At 40.1% G+C, this 24,607-nt stretch overlaps 1 protein-coding gene across 2 annotated transcripts in view; it reads left to right on the plus strand.

Moving 5' to 3' along the window:
• The first annotated feature begins 2,476 nt into the window (after positions 1–2,476).
• Positions 2,477–24,607, plus strand: part of LOC126480910 (trans-Golgi network integral membrane protein 1-like) — a 77,855-nt gene continuing 55,724 nt past the window's right edge. The window contains exons 1-2 of one of the 2 annotated variants that reach the window (XM_050104314.1): positions 2,477–3,093; positions 23,129–24,184. In XM_050104314.1, coding sequence (XP_049960271.1) covers positions 2,649–3,093; positions 23,129–24,184 — 1,501 coding nt within the window. In that variant the 5' untranslated portion in view covers positions 2,477–2,648. Of the gene's footprint in view, positions 3,094–23,128; positions 24,272–24,607 lie in introns of both variants that reach the window. The other variant, XM_050104313.1, reaches the window with a different exon arrangement.

Consider the following 24,607-nt stretch of genomic DNA (forward strand, 5'->3'; position numbering starts at 1 on the left):
CGAGAATCAGTCTCCAGACTAAATCGGGGCTCATCTCTGAAAACAACATTGACCCACTGTTTGACCACTCAGGTGGCATGCTCAGAACTCCACTCTAGACGTTGCCTTCTGTGAAGATGCGTCAGAGGTAGACATGTAGTGGGTCTCCGACAATAAAGGCCACTCTGCCGAAGCCTTTTGCACACTGTTTGCCTCGATGCAACACGCCCAGCGGATGCTGCGAGCCCACATGTCAGTTGCCGTGCAGTACTGAGGTGGTACAGTTGTGCCCTTACGGCCAAATGAGGAGCCTCTCATCTGAAGTAACACATTGTCGACCCTGCCCTGGTCTTCAGAATACAGTTTTGGTCTCTATAAATTGTCGCCGCATCCGAGAAACAACATAACTATTCACACTAAGCCATCAGGCCACATAATTTGCAACTGTCCTGCTTCCGTTCTTTCTATGGCCCTCCACTGCAGAGAGTCTGGTAGACATCTTCTTTGTGCCATTCTGCACAGTCTGCGACCGTGTACGCTGAGATTGTGGATGTGGGACGTACCAGCAAACACTACCTCGTTTCATAGGTACCATGACGTCATGATTGGCGTGGTTCTCCGTTGACCGGAATACCATCTTCCATTCAGGACAAGATCGTACTGACATGTGGTTGACAATTTGTATGATTATGTAGTGAATTAGGCACAGGACAGAGAAATAACGGTTTGTTGCTTTAATTTTGGACACAAGTGTAGATCTGCTAAAGGATTTGGGTTTTCTATTTTTACCATAAGAGTAATAGCTAACTTCCTGAATATGGAAGTCTGTAAGTTATTTTGCATATTTTCATTCACTGATGTCTTACGTGATAATTTTCAGGATTAACACCTCACATAGGTAAAAATTATTCATCGAAAAAAAGCAAATAATTAGAAGTATGTGAGAGTTTTACAAATGTACATTAAACCAGTTTCTCTTTAAGCAGCTTGGAATATTAACCATAGCCTCACAGTACATTTATTCACTTATGTATTCCGTTTTCAAAAGTTCACTTCAGTTAGAGAGTAACAGTAGTACTCATAAGTACAATAAAGAAGAATGATCTGCATTATTGACATCCTTTAATAAATATTTAACTTAGGTACGGAAAGTGGTAAAACATACAGCTGTAAGGCTTTGACAGTCTACCCACTGAAATAAAATTTCTGACGGTATCAATGGAATTTCCTGCTGTCACCCTCAGAGAACATTTACATAAAAGATATACTTTTCATAAACGTATTTCATTTCAGAGCATTTATGTAGTGTTTCAATGGTAATACAGTGTTGTGATCTGCTATAAAGTTCAGCCTTTTCTCATGTTGCGAACCACAAAAAATGACTTAAATTTGTTTGTACTCCCTAAACCCAGCTCGTTAGATTAACTGAAGCTGTAGTCGAAAGCCAGTGGCTAGACAAAAGTGTGTAAATGTATGTCATGCATTGACAAAAGGCTCGATGGATTACACAACAAAAGGGCAGATGAGGAAGGGTTGGAGGATAACCGTCATCCAAACTGACTTGGCTTGTGACTTAATTCCATACTGTTTGTTGCTGTTTTGTTCCAAAAAGCAAGGTCACTATTGCGAGGAACGGAACACTGTGTTTTAGGAAATGGTTTTCTGTTTTTCTGCATCGAAATATTCATTATATTTCAACAATAGTAAAAGTAAATGAGAATATTTTTCTGACTTTCTGCTTCATAATATTGCTTAGAATCCGACAGTAGCAAGGAGCAATGGACAAGTTGCCATACCTCAGCATAAAACTCCAACAATGCAGAGAAAACTGATTTTTTTTTTCATAGAGAGAAATGTTCCTTCAGCGAAATTCGAACATAGCATGAATGAAGTGGTGTTAATAGAACATGTAGAAAAAAAGACACTCGCTAGCAGATCCGCGAACTGCCTATGGTGTAAGGGCATATCATAATCAAGACACTTCCATATCACGCTCATTCCTGTTTGACTGAAAGTATATGAAAAGTAGCGTGGAAATAAACCACAAAAAGATTTCTCTTGCTAAGGTTGAAATGTTGACAAAAGTAGCTACGGCAAATGTTATCATCCATTGCTGGTTTCAAGTTGTGAATCATACTAAGATTTTACAGTTCTGGGTCCTAGGAAGAGTGCAGCAACCTTTTAACGTTTTCCCCATTGATTTGCTTACTACATAATTACACATAAAATGTTTATTAACGTAAGGACCCTATTTGGTATTGTTGTTTCTTTGTTAGTAAACAATGATTCCCTGATGACTAGTTACCGACCATGTGCAGAAAGCAGGTGTGGCACCATCGACCAGACTGGACTTCATTCACGTTCTTGAAAATTTCAGGAGTAGCGTTTTAAAAGCACTAGAGATAAAATTACATGTTGTTCTGCGATTAACTGTACGGTAATAAATTTACTAAATAAATTTCCGTTGTTCACAATCTCTGTCGAGGTCATTGCTGCTGGGTAATTTCAAGAAAGTAATGTCTACTTGTTTTCAAATGTTGGCGTACTGAAGAACAGTTGTATTTGTTATTGGCGTGATAAGTGGTGTTCTGTACTGTCTGCAGTGTTTAGCTAAGTGAGGGTAGAGTGGGAAGTTTGTATTGGTATCTCGTTTGAAGTTAGTCTCAGCAATGAAGACTTTGTTTTTGTATTCCGTACACCTTTTAATGTTTTGTGCGTGTACTTGTATTTTTGGTATACCCCAACCCCGTCAGCGTCCTGATGGTTTAAATAATGTTGAGAACATATTTAAAAAATGCCAGGAAGTGTATGCTGACATAACAAAAAACAGTTTTTTGGAGCAAGACACCCTATTATGTTTCGGTCTGAAAGTGTTTTCTCAGCAGTTTCCTGGCGGGGTACCGGAAAGTGAAGTCTTTGAAGAAGTCCAAAAGCAATCCGATACAGATGTTTGTGAACATTTTCAAGAAATGATGTTGAATTCCCCGCTGGGAAATATGAATAATAGTGTAGTAATATACAATCAGCAATTTCGCGATAAGAACACATGTGAACGAGCTTGTCTGGATATTATGGAGCATGTTAATCCTATCTGCAGAATTTTATTAGCGTTAGGTAAGTACAATACATACAGAATTGATAGTATCTGGATGATCCTACAGACCACCACAATCTTATGTTGTTTTCGTTCTCGTAATTCAGAGAAAATATATATGTTGACGTAAGGACCCTATTTGGTATTGTTGTTTCTTTGTTAGTTAACAATAATTCCCGGATGACAAGTTACCGACCATATGGGGGACCAGAAGGGAGGGAACCTGTGATAATTAGTACGTTCCTATGGGTGGAATGATTCGAACTACTTTCGTTACATGTTATTTTATTATGGGCACTGGTTGAAGGAACTAAATGTAACTAGAGCCTCATAGTACACAAATGCTGACGATTACAACCAGAAGTTCCAAGAAATTACTAAAATTAATAAGTAGGATACAGAATTAGGAAGCTGCAGTCGTGCAGCCAACAGTGCAAAAAAATTCTCTCATTCTTAAAAGAGAACCAAAGAATCAGCCATAGCAGAGTGTAAATCAACAAAACTAATCAATCGGATAAATGCATAAAAATGTTCCTACATGTTTCAAGACAGGTGTGTGAAATTCTAGTGAAATAATAGCATAAGAATGCATAATTTGCATCTTCAGTTGCCCAGGCAACTTACTTGTTCAGACATGTTTAAAGTAGATCTCTTAATAAAAATAAAATTTGACATTTCAGATCATTGATGCGCCCATACACCAATTGCATTAAAGTACTGGTATCATTAACATGTCAATACTGCTGTTATTAATAGATATGTGGGCAATATTCTAATGCATGGAGGAGTAGCAGAAAATTTCAGTCATTAATTATAAAACAGAGACAGTGGTTTTCACAGATATAACCGAAAAGACTCGACTGTCCTGTGAATTATTTGGTTGAATTTTACGGAAGGATTGGAAAGCATCATTATAGATTTACATTTGTACTTCAGAAGCCTTCTTATGGTGTGATGGCATGGGGAACGGCATGTACCACTATCATTTCTGTGTGCCTGCCCCCCCCCCCCCCCCCCAGCATACTAATATTTTGTTTTTAAATAGTGTCAATGAGGAAATTGTTGATGACCATAGATTTAGGCCAGAATTCGCTTATTTGAGTCATGATCATTTTGTGATATTATAAGAAGTGGTGCCTTGCTTGACATTTTGTGGAATCTTATTTTTACATAATTTTAACCAGAAGCATCTTGGGGATGCAAAAATAACAGTGGATTTGGATGGGAATCTCAATGAAAGTGTTGCACCGGCTAAACACACATGACATAGTGCACAGGTCTTCCTTGAATCTTGACTATATTCAGTATTAATCATACTTGGGAATGCATCCTTCCAGATAAGCCTTACTAAAAAATTTAAGTGGGGCTTTGTGTACCTTACATTTCCTGAAGAGTTCTTTAACCACTGTGCCTGCCCTCTACTTTTTTTACAACTAATTTTGCTAGAGTTCCCCCTAATATCACTCCGGATGTGTAACTGGATATATTTTACTGTTTTCTCTATATTAAAGACAGTTAAACATTGAGTTTTCACAATTTGTGTAGCCAACATGATGGGTGTCAAAATACTCATCAGTGACTTGTCCATTATCAGATGTGGGTTTTCTGAATTTCCTTGCAGTTTTACTTTTCTATAGCGAAAAGTGTTGAATAGGTTATTTTTTAACCATATGTGGTTAACATTAGGCTACAGTTATTGTAACACTTCCTTCGGGTGGTTCTATGGATGAAGACGATTTCATATCTCAATGCTTATTTCTTTTGAGTTTGTTAAAAATAACCTAGAAAATCATAAATGTAATCACAAAACTTGTCTTACATTACATTAAATTTTACTTTATTGTCTAGTAAATAATGTGGATTTGTATTAAATTAAACATATTCTAAAAAATATAGAACACAGCATCAATATGGGTGCTACTACCGCCTTCCGACTCTTCTTGAACAAACGGAGAGAGAGCTGAGTTTCACATTACTGCTGTTTTCTCATCAATCACTTGAAACTTCAGATCAGCGTGTAATACGTAGTGTCAGTGTTCCATCTTCATTTTACCAAATCCAACAGCTGAAGATGGTTGTTGATACATCAGTCAGCTCATCAGTTTGTTCAAATACCACAGGGTTCTATGCCTATTAGTGCATGGAATATCTTTGCTATTCTCAGAATTGGAAGCCGACAGCCATTCAGTTTTGGGGAGACTTAAAATTCAACTTATGAAACAAACCACACTGTCACTTTGTTTTTTAGTCTTCACAAAACATTACCATCAGTGAAAGCCAAATTAACTATAAGGTGTAAACTTTGGATCAGTCAGACATCACCCCCCCCCCTCCCCCTTCTTTTTTTTTTTTAAAAAGAAGCCTATACCACTTCTTTCTCAGTTACCAAAACCACAGTGGTCTCCACAACTGATAGCAGGACCAGCTAGTTCATACCCACGGGTCAGTTACCTTTTAAGTCTTACTCAAAATGTTGTTACAAATCCTGCTGGCCCAGTACACAAAGAGTGAAACAAAACTCATATGATTTCTAATCTGTTTACTAGTAAATTTTTTGCTGTAGAGTCCAAAATTACGTACATTATATAATATTCACGCAAGAATACTGCAATTCCTTTGTAACCGTGAATTTTACCCTTGGTATCTGCTAATAAATAAAACATGCTCTTGAACAACCATTTCAGAGGACAAGTTTTCTACGATAGGCCTATGTTACAATAAATTCTCTGTTCCGTAGAAGATAAGTTAAGGAAAGGCAAATCTACTTTTATAGCATTTGTAGATTTAGGGAAACACGGAAGTTTCCGATCGTGCCCGTCTGCTTTAACCCATGATGTCACAAATACACTATGACGGAAACAACCAGAAACCACGATTCCAATATGGCACATATAAAGTCGTTACGTACACATTATGAGGACGAAAATACATCGAAAAACAAACACACACACTTTCCACAAATAGCCTAATGACACTAACAGGACAAGTGCGGAAAATGGGGTGTGTTGGGTGGGTGCAAACTACATATAAATAAATTTAGACACCCACCCCCATACAAAACCACACAAAATGACGAAAAAAACCAACATCACAAAACTCCCCATATACCACTAAACACAATATCATATGGAATCGGACACTTCCTTTGACCTGCGCAGTGTTAATTTTATCTGTCATGTCCATTCCTGAACAAAAACAACCGATTAATTTTACAAAAATTACCACACAACGTACAGCGAACAACACCAAATTAACCTTCACACAAAATCGATAACTCACTGAAATGAATTCCACTACAAACACAGCTGACACTCGAGCAATTCTTGATAATGAGCAAAAGCAAACTGAGCCCACTACACCACACAAACGAAAACCCTGAACATACCACCAGAGAGCACATCATGACGACATCTACAAACACGCCACCGAACTCCGCGCCACCATGATGTCACACACGACAACACCCTTACGTCACGGGTCAAAGCAAATGCATGGGATCGGATGCTTCTGTTGACCACTCTCTTAGAGATTCTGAAGGTAGCAGGAGTAAAATTTAGGGACAGGAAAGCTGTCTACAGCTTCTACAGAAGCCAGATGGCAGTTCTGAAATTCGAGAGGCGTGCAAGGGAACTATTGGTTGAGAAGGGACTGAGACAGGGCTGTAGCCTATTCCTGTTGTTATACAATCTATACATTGAGCAAGCAGTAAAGGAGGGGAAAAAAATAATAATTTGGAGTAGGGAGGAGGGGGAAAATAAAAACATTGAGATTTGCTGATGAAATTGTAATTCTGTCAGACAACAAAGGACATTACCGAAGTAGAGAGGATATAAAACATGACTAGCAGTGACAGGAACAGAGTTTCGGAAGAAAGGAAATTTGCCATCAAATATAGATTTAAGTGTAGGAAGTTCTTTTTGAAAGTATTGGTAAGGACTGTAACCATACATGGAGTGAAACATGAACTATAAACAGTTTAGACAAAAAGAGAAGAGAGACCTTTTAAATATGGTGCTACAGAAGAATGATGAAGATTAGATGGGTATGTTATGTAACTAATGAGGAGGTACTGAATAGAATTGTGGAGAGAAGAAATTTGTGGTACAACTGGACTAGAAGAAGAGGTCGTTGATAAGACACATTCTGAGGTGATTACTGTGTTTGTATTTGAGGGAAGTGGGGTTAAAAATTGTGGATGGAGACAAAGAGATGAATACAGTGAGCAGTTCAGAAGGATATATATATTGCAATAATTATTTGAAGATACAGAGGCTTGTATGGGGTAGAGAACCAGTCTTTGGGTCAGATGGGATCATATTCTGGGGCAACTCATCAAACCGTGCAAAAGTTTTGGGTGCGAAAGTGTGTGATAAGAACCATTTGTGGTTTAAATTCAAGAACATAATGTAGAAACATGTTCGAGGAACTTTGTATTCTAACCACTGCTTCTCAGTATATTTACTCCTTAATGAAATTTGCTGCAAGTAATAAGTCTCTATTTCCAACCAATAGCTCAATACAGATTATCAATACTAGGAATAAGAACAATCTACAGGGTGTCCCAGACAAACCTTCCTGATTTCAAAGACCCAGGGGGAAAAAAACCCACAGTAGAAACAACAATGAAAAATGCACCACATTGTAGAGCACCGTAAAGAATTTATTTATTTATCTTCACTACACCTCTACCTGTGGACCATTTGTAGCTTGAAGAACATCTAGTCTATATTCAGTTTCTTGCCAAGTTCTTTGTAACATTTCCTTTGTTATTATTGCAATCTCATCAGTGATACGATGTCGCAGCGTAGGAATATTGTCCACTTTGGTCGCATACATGCGGTCCTTCATGTATCCCCACATGAAGAAATCAAGCGGCGTAATGTTGGATGAACGTGGTGGCCAGACAATAGGTCCTCCATGTCCGATCCAATGATTGGGAAATTTCCTATCCAGGAACTTGCGAATAGCCGTTGACCAATGCGGTGGAGCTCCATCTTGTTGAAAAATGATGTTGGGTTGCAAGTCTTGTATCTGCTCCGACATGTCCAGATACACTGACCCATTCACTGTTTGTTCCGCAAAGAAGAACGGTCCAACAATCCTGCCGTGCATTAACCCGCACCAGATGTTTAGTTTAGGGCTATCACGAATATGTTCAATGACAACATGCGGATTTTGTGAACCCCAAATCCGAACATTAGGCTATGCCTATTAACCCATCCTGATAGGTGAAAGGTTGCCTCATCTGAAAATAAACCTCTTTTAAGGAAGCTGGCATCCATATCAATATGCTGCAGCATATCCGCAGCAAATTGTTGTCGACGTGGTTTGTCGTACAGCATCAGATGTTGCAGAATTTGCACATATGAAGACGCTGGTGAACTACACGATGCAATGTTGAGTGAGGTACATCAATTTGCCTAGATGCCTGATGAATTGACTTATGTGGACTTCTGATAAATGTTTGTCTGATGTCCTCCACTGTCTGTTCTGAAACTCCGTAACGTGCACCGCCAGAATGTTTCAGAACACTTCTTGTTGCCAGAAACTTCGTATACCATTCCTTAATTGTTTTCACATCTGATGGATCACATTCATACACACAGCGATAATTTCTTTGCACAGTAATCAGTGATTTTGTGTCTGCGAACCACACTACTGCTTGTGTGCGCTGCTGTGGAGTCGCCATTTTCACTTCATGCAACCATACTGCACTGTGGCGACGATACTTGGCACTTCTCATGCGAGAATATAAATTCTTTGAGATGTTCTACAATGTGGTGCATTTTTCAGTGTTGTATCTACTATGGTTTTATTCTCCTGGGTCCTTGAAATCAGGGAGGTTTGAGTGGGAGACCCTGTTCATAAAGACCTAAAATCACTTACCTTGGCAAAAAAGGGGTCCAATATTCAGGAACACACATTTTCAGTAAATTGCCAGCAATCATTAGAACCTGGTTTCAGATAAAGCATGGTTTGAACAAAGTCTGAAAGATTTTTTGATAGGCAACTTGTACTCCACAGATGAATATCTTAACAGAGATTGTTAAGCCAGCTTAAGCAAAAATATCTGTTAGATTTCAGTTTTTACAGCACTTGGTCACAACAGTCAAGATTAGGTATTTGTGTATGATAAATTTATTAATAGTGCATAACAGTGTTTCATTCTGACAGTGTGTTAATTCTGTAAATATTAGCTGTTACAGTTAACCACATTGTATTCACCTGTTTTGACAATATCATGACAAATGATCAGGGCAGTAAGTATTATATTCAATTGTTTTATATTGTCTGACCTGTTCCACACCCACAAGAATCATCTCATTTTTTGGATCTATGGAACAGAAACTGAATCTAATATAATCGTATTGAAGACAACAACAACACATATTCTTTAGTAACTCTATTACAAATGGGAAATTTAATTGTTCTGCTCTAATACAAACATACTTCTTAAAGGAATCAAAAAATGGATGTTTTACTGTCCCATTTCATCACAGTAAAACATATGTTAGTTTCCATTACTAAAAATTGTACAAATGATGTTTTTAATGCAAATAGGAGATCTGTTCAAAAAATTCCGGAACATTATCCACAAAATTTTTCACTTACCTTTTATTTACAGTACATGGCGTCCTTTGAAATATTCTCTTCCACAATTTATACATCACTACCAGTGCTGTTTCCACTTCAGGAAGCGGTCTTGGTATGCCTCTTGCTGGATTATGGGTAGTGCTGTCTTAGATTTTTCTTTTATCTTGTCCATCTCTTGAGCGAGGACATCTTCCTGGGTGGGTTTTCCACCACAAACAATGCACTGTCGTTTTCTGCGCCGATTATGACCATGAAATTCTTTGCACCTCATATCCATCAAGGTAGCCAGTCCGTTGTAGTGGGACCACCATGTACCCTGTTGGTTGTAGCCCCCTGACTACACAGGGATCGCTTTGCTGATGCCTGTGCCATTAACTCTCCACGTATGCCAAGGAGTAGATGCCTGTCGCCCCGGGGGCAATGGGACTCCTGGCAATGGCGATCCTGCCAGGTGGCCTTTGCTGCGGCTGGTTGACGCCTGTCGGGAGGGCCCTGGTTGGAGTGGGTGGCATCAAGGTGGGTGGCGCAATGAAGCGTACCATGCAATCACTTGCTGGTGATCAAATGCCAGCAGTCCTAAGCATTCCAAGTCTCAGTATAATGCAAGGAAGTATGATCCTGAATCGTTCCCCTCCCTGGCCACACCTTGGGTGGAACGCCAGGTTAAGGATGGCAGCGAACCTTATTTGCCCTGGTACCTCATATGTATGAGAGCTGATGGAGACTTCTTTGTCTTAATGAAGCCTCATTTTTTTGTAGGTTATTTAGAGGACAAGTTTGGGGGGATGGAAGGCTTGTCCAAAATGCGGTCAGGGTCAGTCTTGATAAAAACGGCATCCTCTGCCCAGTCGTGGGCATTACTCGCTTGTGACAAGCTCAGGAATGTTACCGTTACTATCACGCCTCATAAGAGCCTAAATATGGTCCAGGGTATTATATTCCACAGGTACCTTCTTTTGCCGTCTGAGGATGAGCTGCACACCAACTTAGAACGATGAGGAGTTCATTTCGTCCAGCGTGTCCATCGGGGTCCAGGAGATAATCAGGTTGCCACCGGCGCCTTCATCTTGGCCTTCGAGGGTGCCCAAATGCAGCTGGTTGTAGGACTTCACAATCATCCTGTCCCAGAGACTGAATCAGTGAAGCCCTCCCAGCCAGAAGAACCCAAGGATCAGCGAGAGAAATCCAGAAAGAAGACCCCCAAGACCCAAGGAATTGCGCTGGCACCCACACCACTGCTGTTTACAAGCTCTGCACCTGAGTAGGTGAAGATTCTGCTATCTTCTGAGGACCTAGATCTTGCCAGACCCTCAGACACTATGGATATGGTCTGTTCAGGAAATAAGTCAGTGGCAGCAGGTGACCCTGAGGCGTAGACTGCCTCATTGAGTGTTTCATGCTTTCCCAGTCTCACAGTCGCACCATCGTCCTGAGGAATTGCGGTGGTTTTTTCCACCACCTGGCTGAGCTACGGCAGCTGTTAAGCTTTACACCTGCTTTCTGCACTGCCCTCCAGGAAACCTGGTTCCTGGCAATGCGGACCCCTGCCCTTCGAGGCTACAGGGGATATTACAAGAACCATAGCAAATGTAATAGTGTGTCTGGTGGAGTTTGCGTTTATGTCCTGAACTCGCTATGTAGTGAACCTGTGGCCCTTCAAACTCTTGAAGCTGTGGCTGTCAGGATACGGACGACACAGGAAGCAACTGCCTGCGACATATATCACCCTCAAGATGGTGCAGTTCCCCGGAATGTATTGGCTGTACTGATTGATGAACTCCCTAAACTTTTCCCACTTTTGGGAGATTTTAATGCCCATAAGCCCTTGTGGGGTAGCACCATGCTTACTGGCCGTGGCAGAGATGTCGAAAATTTACTGTCCCTACTTGACCTCTGCTTCTTAAATACTGGGGCCAGCACACATTTCAGTGTAGCTGATGGTAGTTATTCAGCCATTGATTTATCAATTTGAAGCCCAGGACTTCTCCCATCCATCCACTGGAGAGCACATGACGACCTGTGACCGTTTCCCCATCTTCCTGTCACTGCCCTGGCGTCATGCCCATGATGCCTACCGAGACGGGCTTTAAACAAGGCAGACTGGGTGGCCTTCAACTCTGCTGTCACCGCTGAATCTCCCCCAAGTGGTACCATTGATGTTGTGATTGAACAGGTCACTAAAACAGTAATTTCTGCGGCAGAAAACGTGATCCCTCATTCTCTAGGGTGCCCCCGGCATAAGACAGTCCCTTGGTGGTCGCCATAAGTCGCTGAGGCAATTACAGAGCATCAGTGAGCTATACAGCAAAATAAGCAGCACCCATCCTTAGAGCACCTAATAGCCTTTAAGTGACTCTGTGACCACATTTGCCTGCTTATAAAGCGACAGGAGCACGAGTGTTGGGAGAAGTACGTGTCGACCCTTGGGTGCCCTACGTCACCTTCCCAAGTCTGGACGAAGCTTAGACGTCTTTCTGGGTACCAGACCCCAATAGGTGGCCCTGGTGTTAACATCGATTGTGTGCTCTCTACCAATGCAAATGCGATTGCCGAGCACTTCACTGAGCACCATGCTCGAGCCTCTGTGTCAGAGAACTACCCCCCAGCTTTTCACACCCTCAAACAGTGGATGGAAAGGAAAGTCCTCTCATTCACTACACGCCACAGTAAGCCCAATAACGCCCCATTTACAGAGTGGGAGCTCCTCAGTACGCTTGCACATTGCCCCGATATAGCTCCTGGGCCAGATCGGATCCACAGTCAGATGATTAAACACCTCTCATCTGACTACAAGTGATATCTCCTCGTCATGTTCAACTGGATCTGGTGCAATGGCGTCTTTCTATCGCAGTGACGGGAGAGCACCATTCCGTTCATCCAGAACCTGAACTTTATCTTAATGACGATTCACTCACTGTAGTGGAGACATGTCGATTCTTAGGACTGGTTTTCGATGCCTGATTGACTTGGATACCTCATATTTGTCAGCCTAAGTGTTAGTGCTGGCAGCACCTCAATGCTCACCACTGACTGAGCAACACCAACTGTGGCGCAGATCACTATATGCTGCTGCAGCTCTACAGAGCCCTTGTTCAATCCCGCCTTGACTATGGGAGTCTGGTTTACAGTTCGGCAGTGCCCTCAGCATTGTGTTTACTAGACCCAGTGCACCAGTGTGGCATTTGACTAGTGACGGGAGCTTTTAGAATGAGTCTGGTGACCAGTGTCCTGGTAGAGGCCAGAGTCCCTCCATTGCAGATCTGATGTGCACAGCTGCTCGCCAGTTATGTTGCACACATTTGTAGTTCTCCTGAGCATCCGAATTACCTTCCCCTTTTCCCACTTGCAGCAGTTCTTGGCTCACGATTGTGGTTCGCTTTCAATCTCTTCTCTCTGAACTGGAGTCCTTCCCTTTACCACGTCTACTTGGTTTCCATTCATGGACACCTCCATGCTGTACACCTTGGCCGAACCTTCATCTGGACCTTTTGCATGGCCCTAAGGACTCCGTTAGCCCCGCTGCTCTCCACTGTCACTTCCTCTCAATTCTTGACATGTTGCGGGGCTCTGATGTTGTTTACACTGCCGGCTCAGTGGCTGATAGTAATGTTGCCTTTGCCTATGTCCACAGAGGCCATATTGAACAGGATTCCTTGCCTGCTGGCTGCAGTGTATTCACTGCAGAGCTTGTAGTCATATCTCGTGCACTTCAGTACATCCGTTCCTATTCTGGGTAGTCATTTCTTCTGTGACTCCCTGAGCAGCTTAGAAGCTTTCGACCAGTGCTACCCTCGCCACCCTTTGGTAGTGAACATCCAGTAGTCCATCTCTGCCCCGGAACAGTCCAGTCGTTCAGTGGTGTTTCTGTGGACCCCAGAACACGCCGGAATCCCAGGCAACGAACTTTCTGACAGCCTGGCCAAACAGGCTGCATGGAAACCTCTCTTGGAGATGGGCATTGCTGAAACTGACCAGCGTTCTGTCTTTCGCCACAAGGTTTTTTGGCTTTGGGAGACAGAGTGGCATAACAGTATGCACAACAAACTGCATGTCATTAAGGAGACAGTGAATGTGAGGAAGTTTTCCCTGCAGGCTTTTCGCAGGGAATCAGTTGTCCTTTGTCAGCTCTGCATTGGCCATATGTGGCTCACACATGGTTACCTCCTCCATCGTGAGGACCCATCTCAGTGTCGCTGTGGCTCCCAGAAGACGGTCGTTCACCTCTTGCTGGATTGCTCTCTTTTAGCCGCTCTGCGGTGGACTTTTTTAACTTTCCCAGCACCCTACCTTTGGTGTTGGCGACAGTGCCTCAACAGCAACTTTAGATTTACGTTTTATTAGTGAGGGTGGGTTTTATCATTTGATCTGAGTTTTAGCGCATGTCCTTTGTCCCTCTGTGTCTTCCACCCTAGGGCTTTTAGGGTGGAGGTTTTAATGTGTTGCAGAGTGGCTGGCTTCTCCATTTTTATTCTCATGGTCAGCCAGCCATTAATCTGCTTTCTTGTTTTTAGTCCCTTCTCCCTGTTTCTTGTGTCTCTCTGTGGTTTTCTTGTCCTGTTTTGCCCATTGTTGTCCTTCTGTTGTTCTTCTGGTTCTTCCTTTCTCCTGTTATTGTGCCGTAAGTCTTCTGTGTTTTCTTCTTTCCCTTGGGTAATTGTTCTACTGGGAACAAGGGACCAATGACCTCGCAGTTTCGTCCCTTTCTCCCCCCCTTTGAAACCAACCAACCTACCTATGGTGAAGATTGAACCTTGGTCTCAATGTTATAACTGTAGAGCCATGTCTCATCTCCAGTTATGATTCTCTTAAGGAACATCTCATTCTCATTTGGGTGATTCGTAAGCGCTTCACAGATTGTGAGTTGAAGATCTGCCTCCGCTTGACTCATGAGCTGCGGGGCGAACTTCCCAGCTTTATGGTGCATTCCAAGGTGTTGTATCCAGATTTCGCGATCATGATCCAACTGAAATGTTACATTCTTCTGTACTCTCTCGAACAGCTAGTCTTCGATTGGCACGCATAATTTCGTTGACGTTCCTGATATGAGCATTGTTGGCAGATGTCGAAGGCCACCCTGAACGATGGTCATCTTTAATTTCCATCCAGCCATTTTTAAACCATGTGAACCATTCGTAATACCAAGTGTAATTTAAGCACCCATCACTTTGTTGTGTCTCTGTAAAGATTTTCTTCAGTTGCACGCAAAATTTAATGCAGACTCGTTGCTCCTCTAACTGCCAACTTGAAATTCGCAAACCGTGTGACTCAACATTCTACTTACAGAGCACTGCACAATAACTAATGGACATGCAACAATGAAACTTCTGGCAGTTACACATTAAACACAGGTGTGTGCAAGGAGGCCAACTGCATTTTGCTCCAACACACCATTGGCGTGAAATTACGAGTGTTCTGGAATTTTTTTAACAGACCTTGTATGTTTTACAAGAAATAAATACTAGGTAAAATTGTATCATATGCAAATAATCAACAATTTGGAACGTTAACCTTCCAATTCTTTTTATAAATTGTTGGAGCTTTAAAGACTAGTTTGAAGACACTTTTAACTGATTAATATTCCTGAGTTTTGATCAACTTAAAGCAGTTATTTTAATAAATGTAAATAAAATTTTATTAGAGAGAGAAAATCAAAGTATTAAACTATGTCCAAGCAATGCGAGATATTTATTGGTTGTGGAAGGTTTCAGGTTGATTACATAATGGTGAGATGGAGATTTTGAATCGAGATTTTAAACTGTATGACATTCCCATCTGAGCAGATGTGGACTCTGACCAGAATTTATTGGTTATGAACTGCAGATTGAAACTGAAGAAAATGCAAAAATATAGGAAATGGAGGAGATGGGACCTGGATAAATTGAAAGAGCCAAGCTTGTTGAGTTTCAGAATGGGCAACAGGCTACATTGGACTGGACCAGGGAAAAGAAATAGAATAGAAGGTGAAGGGGTAGTTCTGAGAGATGAAATATGCTGAGGAGACAGAAGACATGGGATACATCCTAATATCCTGTTAGTCCTCCTTTTTCCCTGCACAGTGCAGCAACTTGGCATTGCTTGGACACCCAACAAGTCATTGGGAGCCCACTGCAGGATTTTGAGCATGAACTGACGTATAGATTACATATCACAAATGTGTGATCTGGGAGGCCAACTCATTTGCTCAAATTGTTCTGAATGTTCTTCAAACCAGTCGCGAACGATTGTGGCCTGGTGACATGGAGCATCAACATCCATAAAAATTCCGTCGTTGTTTGAGAACATAAAGTATGTGAATGGCTGCAAATGGTCTCCAAATAGCTGAACATAACCATTTCCAGTCAGTGATAGGTTCAGTTGCACCAGAGGACCCAGTCCATTCCATGTAACCTTAACCCACACTATTATGGAGTCATCACCATCTTGCACTGTACCTTGTGGATAACATGGATCTATGGCTTTGTGGGTCTGTACCACACTCGAACCATACCATCAGCTCTTACCAACTGAAATTGGGATTCATCTGACCAGGAAAATTTTTTGCAGTCGTCAGTGTCCAACCAATATTGTCACGAGTCCAGAAGAGGTGCTGTAGGCAATGTCGTACTGTTAGCAAAGGCACTTGCTTGGGTCGTCGGCTGCCAGAATCGTTAACACTCACTTTCACGCCACTGTCCTAGCAAATACTTCCTTTGTACATCATATATTGACTTCTGTGGTTATTTCACACAATGTTGCATGTCTGTTAGCACTGAAAAATCTAAGCAAACTGTGCTGCTCTCAGTTGTTAAGTGAAGTCAGTTGGCCACTACATTGTCTTTAGTGAGAGGCAATTTGGTGTTCTTGGCACACTCTTGACAATTTGTATCTCTGAGTGTTGAACTCTCTGAAATTGAATGCTCCAGCTACCATGCTGCATTCAGTGTCAGTTAATTCCCATTGTGCTCCTACAATCATGTTGGAAACCTTTTCACCTGAGTACAAATGTCAGCCCACTAATGTACGAACCTTTTATATCATTGTACGCAACACTGCTGCCATCCATATATGTGCATATTGCTGTCCCATGACTTTCGTCAACTTAATACATGTAAGGCAGCAGATTGCATAGGTAAAAAAGGCAAGGTCTAGCAATATTCCCTGTATAACACAAGAGGTGCTGAATTTAACTGATGAAAGTAGGAAATATAAAAATACAGCAAATGAAGTAGGCGAAAGGGAATACAGAAGTCTAAAAAATGAGATTAGAGAAAGTGTAAAATAGTGAAGGAAGAAAAATTAGAGCACAGATGTAAGGCTGTACAGTATGTATAACTAAGGGAAAGATAGATACTGCCTGTAGGAAGATTAAAGAGATCCAGAAGAAAAGAGAAGTAACTGTTTGAATATGAAGAGCTCAAATGGCAGGCCAGTACTAAGGAAAGAAGGAAAAGCTGAAACAAGGAGGGAATAGACTCTACAAGAGAGAATCTACAGGAAAAATAAACTTACCGGAAGTAAATAAAGGTGAGATGGGAATTAAATTATCTAAGTCGATAAAGGCTCTTGGAGTAGATGGCAATCCGTCAGTACTATTAATATTGATGGGAGAGCCAGCTATGAGAAAACTATTACACCTGGTGTGCAAAGTACACGAGACTGGCAAAAGACCCTCAGAATTTAAAATCTGCAACACCAAACAAGGCAGGTGCTGACACATGTGAATATTATCGAACCAACAGTTTTTAAATACAAATTATGCACAGAGGAATGGAAAAACTAGTAAAAGCTCACCTCTGGGAATATCAGTTCAGGCTCTGGCAAAATGTAGGAACATGCAAGGCAATGCTGATCCTACGACTTATTGTAAAAGGTAGGTTGAAGAAAGACAAACTTTGGTTTATAGCATTTGTAGATTTAGAGAAAGCCTTTGACAATGTTATCTGGACTACACTCTTTAAAACTGTGAAGGTAGTAGGGTTAAAAATCCAGGGAGCGAAAGGTTATTTACAGTTTGTAAAGAAAGCAGACTGCAGTTATAAAAAGTCGGAGGAAATGAAAAGGAAGCCATAATTGATTAGGGAGTGAAACTGGGCTGTAGCCTATCCACAATGCTACTCAGTTTGTGCATTCCACAAGCATTAAAGGAAACCAATGCAAAATTTGGAAAGGTAATTGCAGTTCATTGAGAAAAAAATAGAAGCTTTTAAAGTTTGACATTGACATTGTTATCTGCCAAAGACGGCAAAGGATTTGAAAAAAATGATTTAATGGAATGGATAGTCTCCTGAAAAGGGACTATAAGATGAACATCAACAAAAATAAAATAAAGGTAATTCAATGAAATTAAATTAAACCAGGTGATGCTGTGTGAGTTAGATTAGGAAATAAACTAAACCAGGTGATGCTGTGGGAGTTAGATTAGGAAATAAACTGAAAGTGATAGATGAGATTTGCTATTTGTGCAGTGAAGTAACTTATCTTGGGCAAATTAGAGAAGATATAAAATGCAGACTGACAGTAGCAAGAAAACTATTCTGAAAGAGCAATTTGTCGACATGTAATATCAATTTAAATGTTAGGAAATATTTTATGAAAGTATGTGTCAGGAATGTAGCCTGGTATGGGAGTGAAACATGGACATGAAGAAAATAGAAACTTTTGAAAAGTTCTATAGAAGAATACTGAAAATTAGATGGGTAGATTGAATAACAAACGAGGAGCTACTGAATGAAATTGGAAAGAACTGAAATTTATATCGCACCTTGATTAAAAGAAAAGGTCAGTTGATAGGACACATCCTGAAGCATCAAGAAATTGTTTGTTTGGTAGTGAAAAGAAGTGTGCAGAGGGGTAAAAACTGTATAGGGAGACAAGATGTGAACATAGGAAGCAAGTTGAAATGGATGTTGGCTGCATTAGTTACGCAGAGATGAAGAGTCTTGCGTGGGGCAGTCTACCACGGAGAGCAGCATCACACCAGTCTTTGGGCCAATTAAACAACAACGACAATGACAACAACAAAAACAACAAGAAGTTTTTCTTAACATTTCTTCAGTTATGACTGGCCCCAGCATGGTTACAGTGATGACGTTCTATATAGTATTGGCCTAATATAGCATGCTAGTAAGTTCGTTGAAAAGATGGTTTTGAAGGAGCTGGCAGTGAAATCGGTGTTGTTATAATAGGCAGATTTTGGTGGAAAATATCGGGTTTCAAATGCAGTGTCCTTTCATGGGATTGAGATTGCTAAAAAGAGAGAAAATCAGTTGTGGTGACATTGTGTCCTAAAGATAAAGTTCAGCAGCACAAGTCTTTATTTGATGGAGCTATTCATGATATCCATGCAGTACCTGACACACACTCTGCACACTGTATGGAAGTGCTATCACTTTACATGATAATTTATGAAGAGTACTCCACACCAGAAATTCTTTTGATTTTAACTTTGTTTCAGGAAAAACAGCAACAGTGATTGCTGAGCACACACTAAAATAACGAAGTTAGATGAGTGTGAAAAAGAAAAATTTGTGTGTATGTTCCAATGTTGCTGATAATTTGCAACCAAAAAGTCAATTATACTCTTCATAGGCAGAATTCTAACAGTAGACATTGATGAACAAGAGGTAACAGTCTCAAGAAAGAACGTTGCAGACAGTAGATTGAATCAGCTGAACCTACAGATACTGGATGCCAACTTCATCCCATGATTTAATGGTGATGCTATTTTTGAGGTCAATATCTACGTAAACAGAAAGAGATATTGACAATACTTGTTTTGCACCTATATTAGATTTGGAAGTTTTGGGGGTGGAAACAGAATGATATGTAGCATAATCTGAAGTTTAGCATAGGTTTGCTTATGAGTTGAAGTGGTAAAGAATGCTATAGTTAACCCACCAAATTCACACCTAAACAGTGGAAAGTCCAAGATGGAATAACATCAAAACTGAAGGAATAGATTGCTACTCACCACTTTTAGAGCATGCATTGAGTCACTGCAAGCACAATGAAAGGGACTGCTGAAATGTTTACAGATAGTCAATTTTCTGAATTAGGGAGGGGGAAAAAAACCACACACACACACACACACACACACACACACACACACACACACACACACACACACACACACGGTCACTGTCACCAGGTGTTGAGGCCAGTTGGCCCTGTGACCATTTGTGTCTGGTTATAGGAGAATAGAGTTTTTAAGATCATGTATTGCATTCTCAGTAGAGAAGGCTCTGTGGAACCCAAACTAAGCTGTTCTTTAGAAGTTATTTTCAGAATGATTCAGCATTCTGTCATAAAAAACTATCTCAAAACTTTTTAGAACACAAGGAGCAGTTTACAATTAGAGATCTATTGTTTTGCCTCCACATATGTGTATATTTGTGTTACCGATGCGTACTTCGGTTGTAGAGGTAACTCAGTGATGGTACTACCAAGTAAGCACAAGAGCTCTCTATTTTGGCTGAGATACCATCATAGCCAGAAGAGTTACTATAGTTCGATCCATGAACGATGGTGGTTCGCGCACATCAAGACACGAATGGGGACTGCATGGCTGCTGATTCCAAGTGACAGTTGCAGTACATGCATGCGCTTGAAGAAATCACATATCCTGCAATTTGTCTCTCGGTTGCCTATGCAGGATTTGTCACTTAGCACCGCCATCAGTGATGACATCTCGCAACAAATGGAACAGAAATTTGCTAAACAACAGACTAAAGTCATGCTTAATGCTTGCAGAAGCTACAGCATTCACAACAGAGCAATTAAAACATTACTGAACACTCATTGGCTGTCAGAGAATGTGTGATGTAGCTGTGCAGAAGAAGATTAAATTTGACTTCTATCATTCGTGACTCCAATTGTACTTTTTAATTACCTTATGATTTTTGTGGTCTCTCTAACAGATAAGATGGCAAATCTGATCTCTGGTGCTAGATTATGTTAGCGCTATTTTCAATTGATCATTTTTTTGTCCCTGTTGTTTCAGCAACTGCTGAGTTGGATCCTAGCACTTGGAGGCAGTGGCCATGTATGTGCGAGTTGTGCTTGTGTAAATGTATGAGTCCTCCTATTTCTGAAGAAGGACTTTGTTGGAAAGGTTAACTATTTCAGCAGTCTCCTTTATTTGCCCCTGCTTGTGACTCATCACCTTCTTTGTTGCGAGCAGCCATCTATTTTTTCTAAATTTACACTTCCAGCTGATAATATAGCATGGTCACAAAGGTATAACATTCTTTAGACTTCATACGCCTGATATTAAGCATCAACATAGGTTTTCATTCTGTGGCTTGGACACCAATATTTCATAGGCTGGTGTACTTTCAGCTAAAAAGAAAAGTGTACTCGTTCATTTGGAAACTTTCAAAATAAAACAGATTAATCTGAAATCCTGTGGTACTACTCCCATTCTGTCACAGTGTTTGACCCATTCTGTTGCCAGAAGAAATAATTTTAATATTGAAATAACAGATGGGAATAGATGATTTTTAGTGCAGATGGCCTCTTGACTTATGAAGCATAAAAAATTTGGAATCCAGTTGGCTGTAGTATCATGGAGTTCTTATGCCAGTATCTTACTACAGTATGTTTACATTCTGTGAGAGTCCCATTTTGTCACACAAATTTTTACTTATTTACACAGCACTAAAGAACATTTCAATAATTTGACTTTATTAAAATTATATTTCTGTCTATACCATTTTATGGCCACAGAGAGTGTGTTAAATTGCTTAAATAGAAATTTTATTTTGGAATTTGAAATGTGTTAAAATGTAATGCAAATGTTCCATTCTGTCACGTGGAATAGCCCTGCTGTTATTATTTTACAGGAAACTCGTAACACTTGGTTGCATTAGAAAAATTTCTTCATTTGCTACTCATTTCTGTCAATAACCATCATCTGGCATGAAAAATTGGCTAATGCAAGACACTTGCGAATCATTTTGAACCATAAAAATTATATTAATTCTCAACTTCAGTAATAATATAGAACAACATGTCCAGTTTCCTGTTGTGTGCATGACAAAGGTTGCTGATTGGGAAAGTTAATGTTATTCTGTATTATTATTATTATTATTATTATTATTATTATTATTATTATTCATGAATTTGAATGCTGCAGTGATTTTATGGTTCAGCGTGATTGAAGTGTTCCTTGCATTAGCCAATTTTTTGTGCCAGATTACGGTTGTTGACCGAAACCAGTCGCAAATTAATAAATTTTTCTAATGGAGCCAAGTGTTATGAGGTTCCTGAAACGTATTCCCACTGTTGACAGTTGCCTGAAGACAACATTTAAGACTTTAACCACTAACTCGCCGCTTTCAGCTAAAAGGCCTGTTATTGTAGAAACGATTTTTAGTCTTACAAAATTAAGTTTCTTGCCAAATTTGAATTGAGTCCCTGCCCTTGATAACAGAGCTTCATGTTTATTCCATTTACATTGAAGTTTTTTGAAGTTTTTATCTTACATATGAGGAGAACGCATAATTTGTAGCTTGGAGGATGGAAGATTCGAAAGGAAAGGATGCAAGAATGCAAAGCGCAATACAGACGTGTGTGTAGTCCTTGTTGGGCAAACATCAAAGAAATTTATTTTAATAAGCACAGTTGTATTTTGCTGGTGTTTGATGGTATCGTTCATACTGACGTAGATTATCTTGGAGTGGTGAAATAATACTTGTAAATGATAAGTTATTTAATTGGATAGATAAAAAAAACTATTCATTAAGTGGCGGCAGAACACATACACATAAAAGACTATTGTAATTGGCAAGCTTTCAGAGCCAGTAACTCCTTCAAGCAGAAGGGATTTTTTTATCTGTCCAATTAAATCATTTTGTCAATAATTGATTATTTTAATTGTCATAAATGATAAGTTTAGACATAGAATCTGAGGCCATCCATCCTAATAAAGTACTTAGTGTTTCTCTAAATTACTGCAGCTGAGTGCTCAATTGTTACATGAACAGATCTATGTTTGTTCACACCATATATTTTTGCCTTAACAGAGCCTGTGCATGAACTTGACATAGTGTAAAGGACTCATAATTGGTTATATGTACAGAAGGTAGAAGACAGAGCCTCTAGGCTCTACTGTTTTATTCACATCGGTGTGCAAACAAGATAATCTCTGGATGAGTACTGCTTATTTATAGATGGTCATCATCTAATTGATAATTTGATTTTCTGTAAAATATTGTGGTGACAGACCTATTTGTTTTGATGAGGTGCTGAAAGTTATGGTTATGGAAGTGCTTTTTCCATGTCCTGTGAATGCCGAGATGGGGGCAATGTTGTAACTTTAATGTTTTGCTTATTGGTGGATGTGATAAATTATACTTACGATGTGTTTTTGCTGTCATCATCATGTTCAGTGTTATGGTGAAGATAGAAATTTGCTTTTGAAGACCTTCGACAATGATTTTTTAAAATTTTTATCATTATCTGTATTTATTTTAATTTTTACAGGTCTTCATTCCAAAGGAAATCGTATTGGAAGTGGTGTTCAAACTCCTTCAACTACACTAGCTGGTCAAAAAGCAGATAACGGTGATGATGGAGTCTCTGAGCAGTCAAGAAATGTTGTGGGACAGGTTTCCAATAGAATTCCTGATGAACAGAAACCGAAAGCCAGTGGTAAAGGTGTTGTAACTGATGAAGAAAAGGCACAGGCATCTAAAGAACCTCCAGTACAAATGACAGAAAGTAACCACCAGGAACAAACGTCTCGGGGAATAAATTTGACGCCAGCAGTTGATGTAGGTAAACGGGCTGGACTGACACAACAGGAAAACATAACAGGACCTGGCTCAGTTAATGAGAAGCCAAAGGTGCCTAGTGGACAAAAGATGCCAGTTGCAGGTAGAGCGAAGGATGAATCTTCAAGTGGAACACAGGAGGGGAATAATCTTACCACTACAAACATGAATATTGTCAGTGATGCATTGAAGAAAGCTGAAAACTCGAAGGACGACTCAAATAAAACTAGTGAGTTAGTAACTGAAAATGAAAACCAGGGAAAGCCGGACGCACTATCTGGGGAAAAGAAACCAGATCATTCTTCAGTTGCATTGCCCGAGAGTTCTGGTGATAAAAATGACCAGGTTACTGCAACAGGGCCTAACTTACAAGAAAAGATCAGTACCATTGAAAATAGATTAACATCCAAGAAAGTAGATACAGGCCATCAGAAAGGGGAAAGTATTTCCCAGGTGCCAAATGTCGAGGAAGACAAAGGTGTTGTTGATGGCAAAAAGTCACAAGCTGAGAATAAAGGAACAGAAAGTCCCCCACAGGACGAGGCAGAGATACAAATTAGTAGCATAACTGAAATAGTGCCAAAGAGCAATATTGATGAGCAAACAACCAGTCAGAATAATGGAAAAGCATATAAAAATGAAAATTCTCAAACTGCACAACAGTCGGGCAGAGATGGTACACAGAAGGCAGTCAGCGAGGAAATGCAGTTCACAGAGAATACAGGAGCTGGTGTACAAGAACAAGACACGCACAATCCAGAAGATGGTGAGTCAAATGACAACACAGGGTACCCTAGTGGTGGAGGAACAGCTTTAGATTATGGTACACCTGATTCTGATGCCTTTGATGTAGGTAAGTTTCTTTCTCCATTGTAGAATTTGCATGATATTGTTGTAGATAAAGTATATAAAAAAGTAGATAAAGTATATAAAGTATACACAGTTCTGTTTCATAAAAATATTTTCCTTGTGAAAACAAAGGGAACGTGTCCCATCCAGATAACAGCATAGTTAATTACCTGCATTCACATTAAAGCATCATTTTGTGATAACCTCCTTGTTAGTAAAGAAAGTGAGAAATGGTGCTAGTCGGTTATCTGTCTTGATATCTCCCTCATGCTGAACCATGCTAGTTAAAGTGTATGCAACAGCTAATAAATGTTTTTTTTATTTTTATTTTTGCCACAGC

Source organism: Schistocerca serialis, chromosome 5 (assembly GCF_023864345.2).
Source record: "Schistocerca serialis cubense isolate TAMUIC-IGC-003099 chromosome 5, iqSchSeri2.2, whole genome shotgun sequence".
In the NCBI taxonomy this organism is placed as follows: Eukaryota; Metazoa; Arthropoda; class Insecta; order Orthoptera; family Acrididae; genus Schistocerca; species Schistocerca serialis.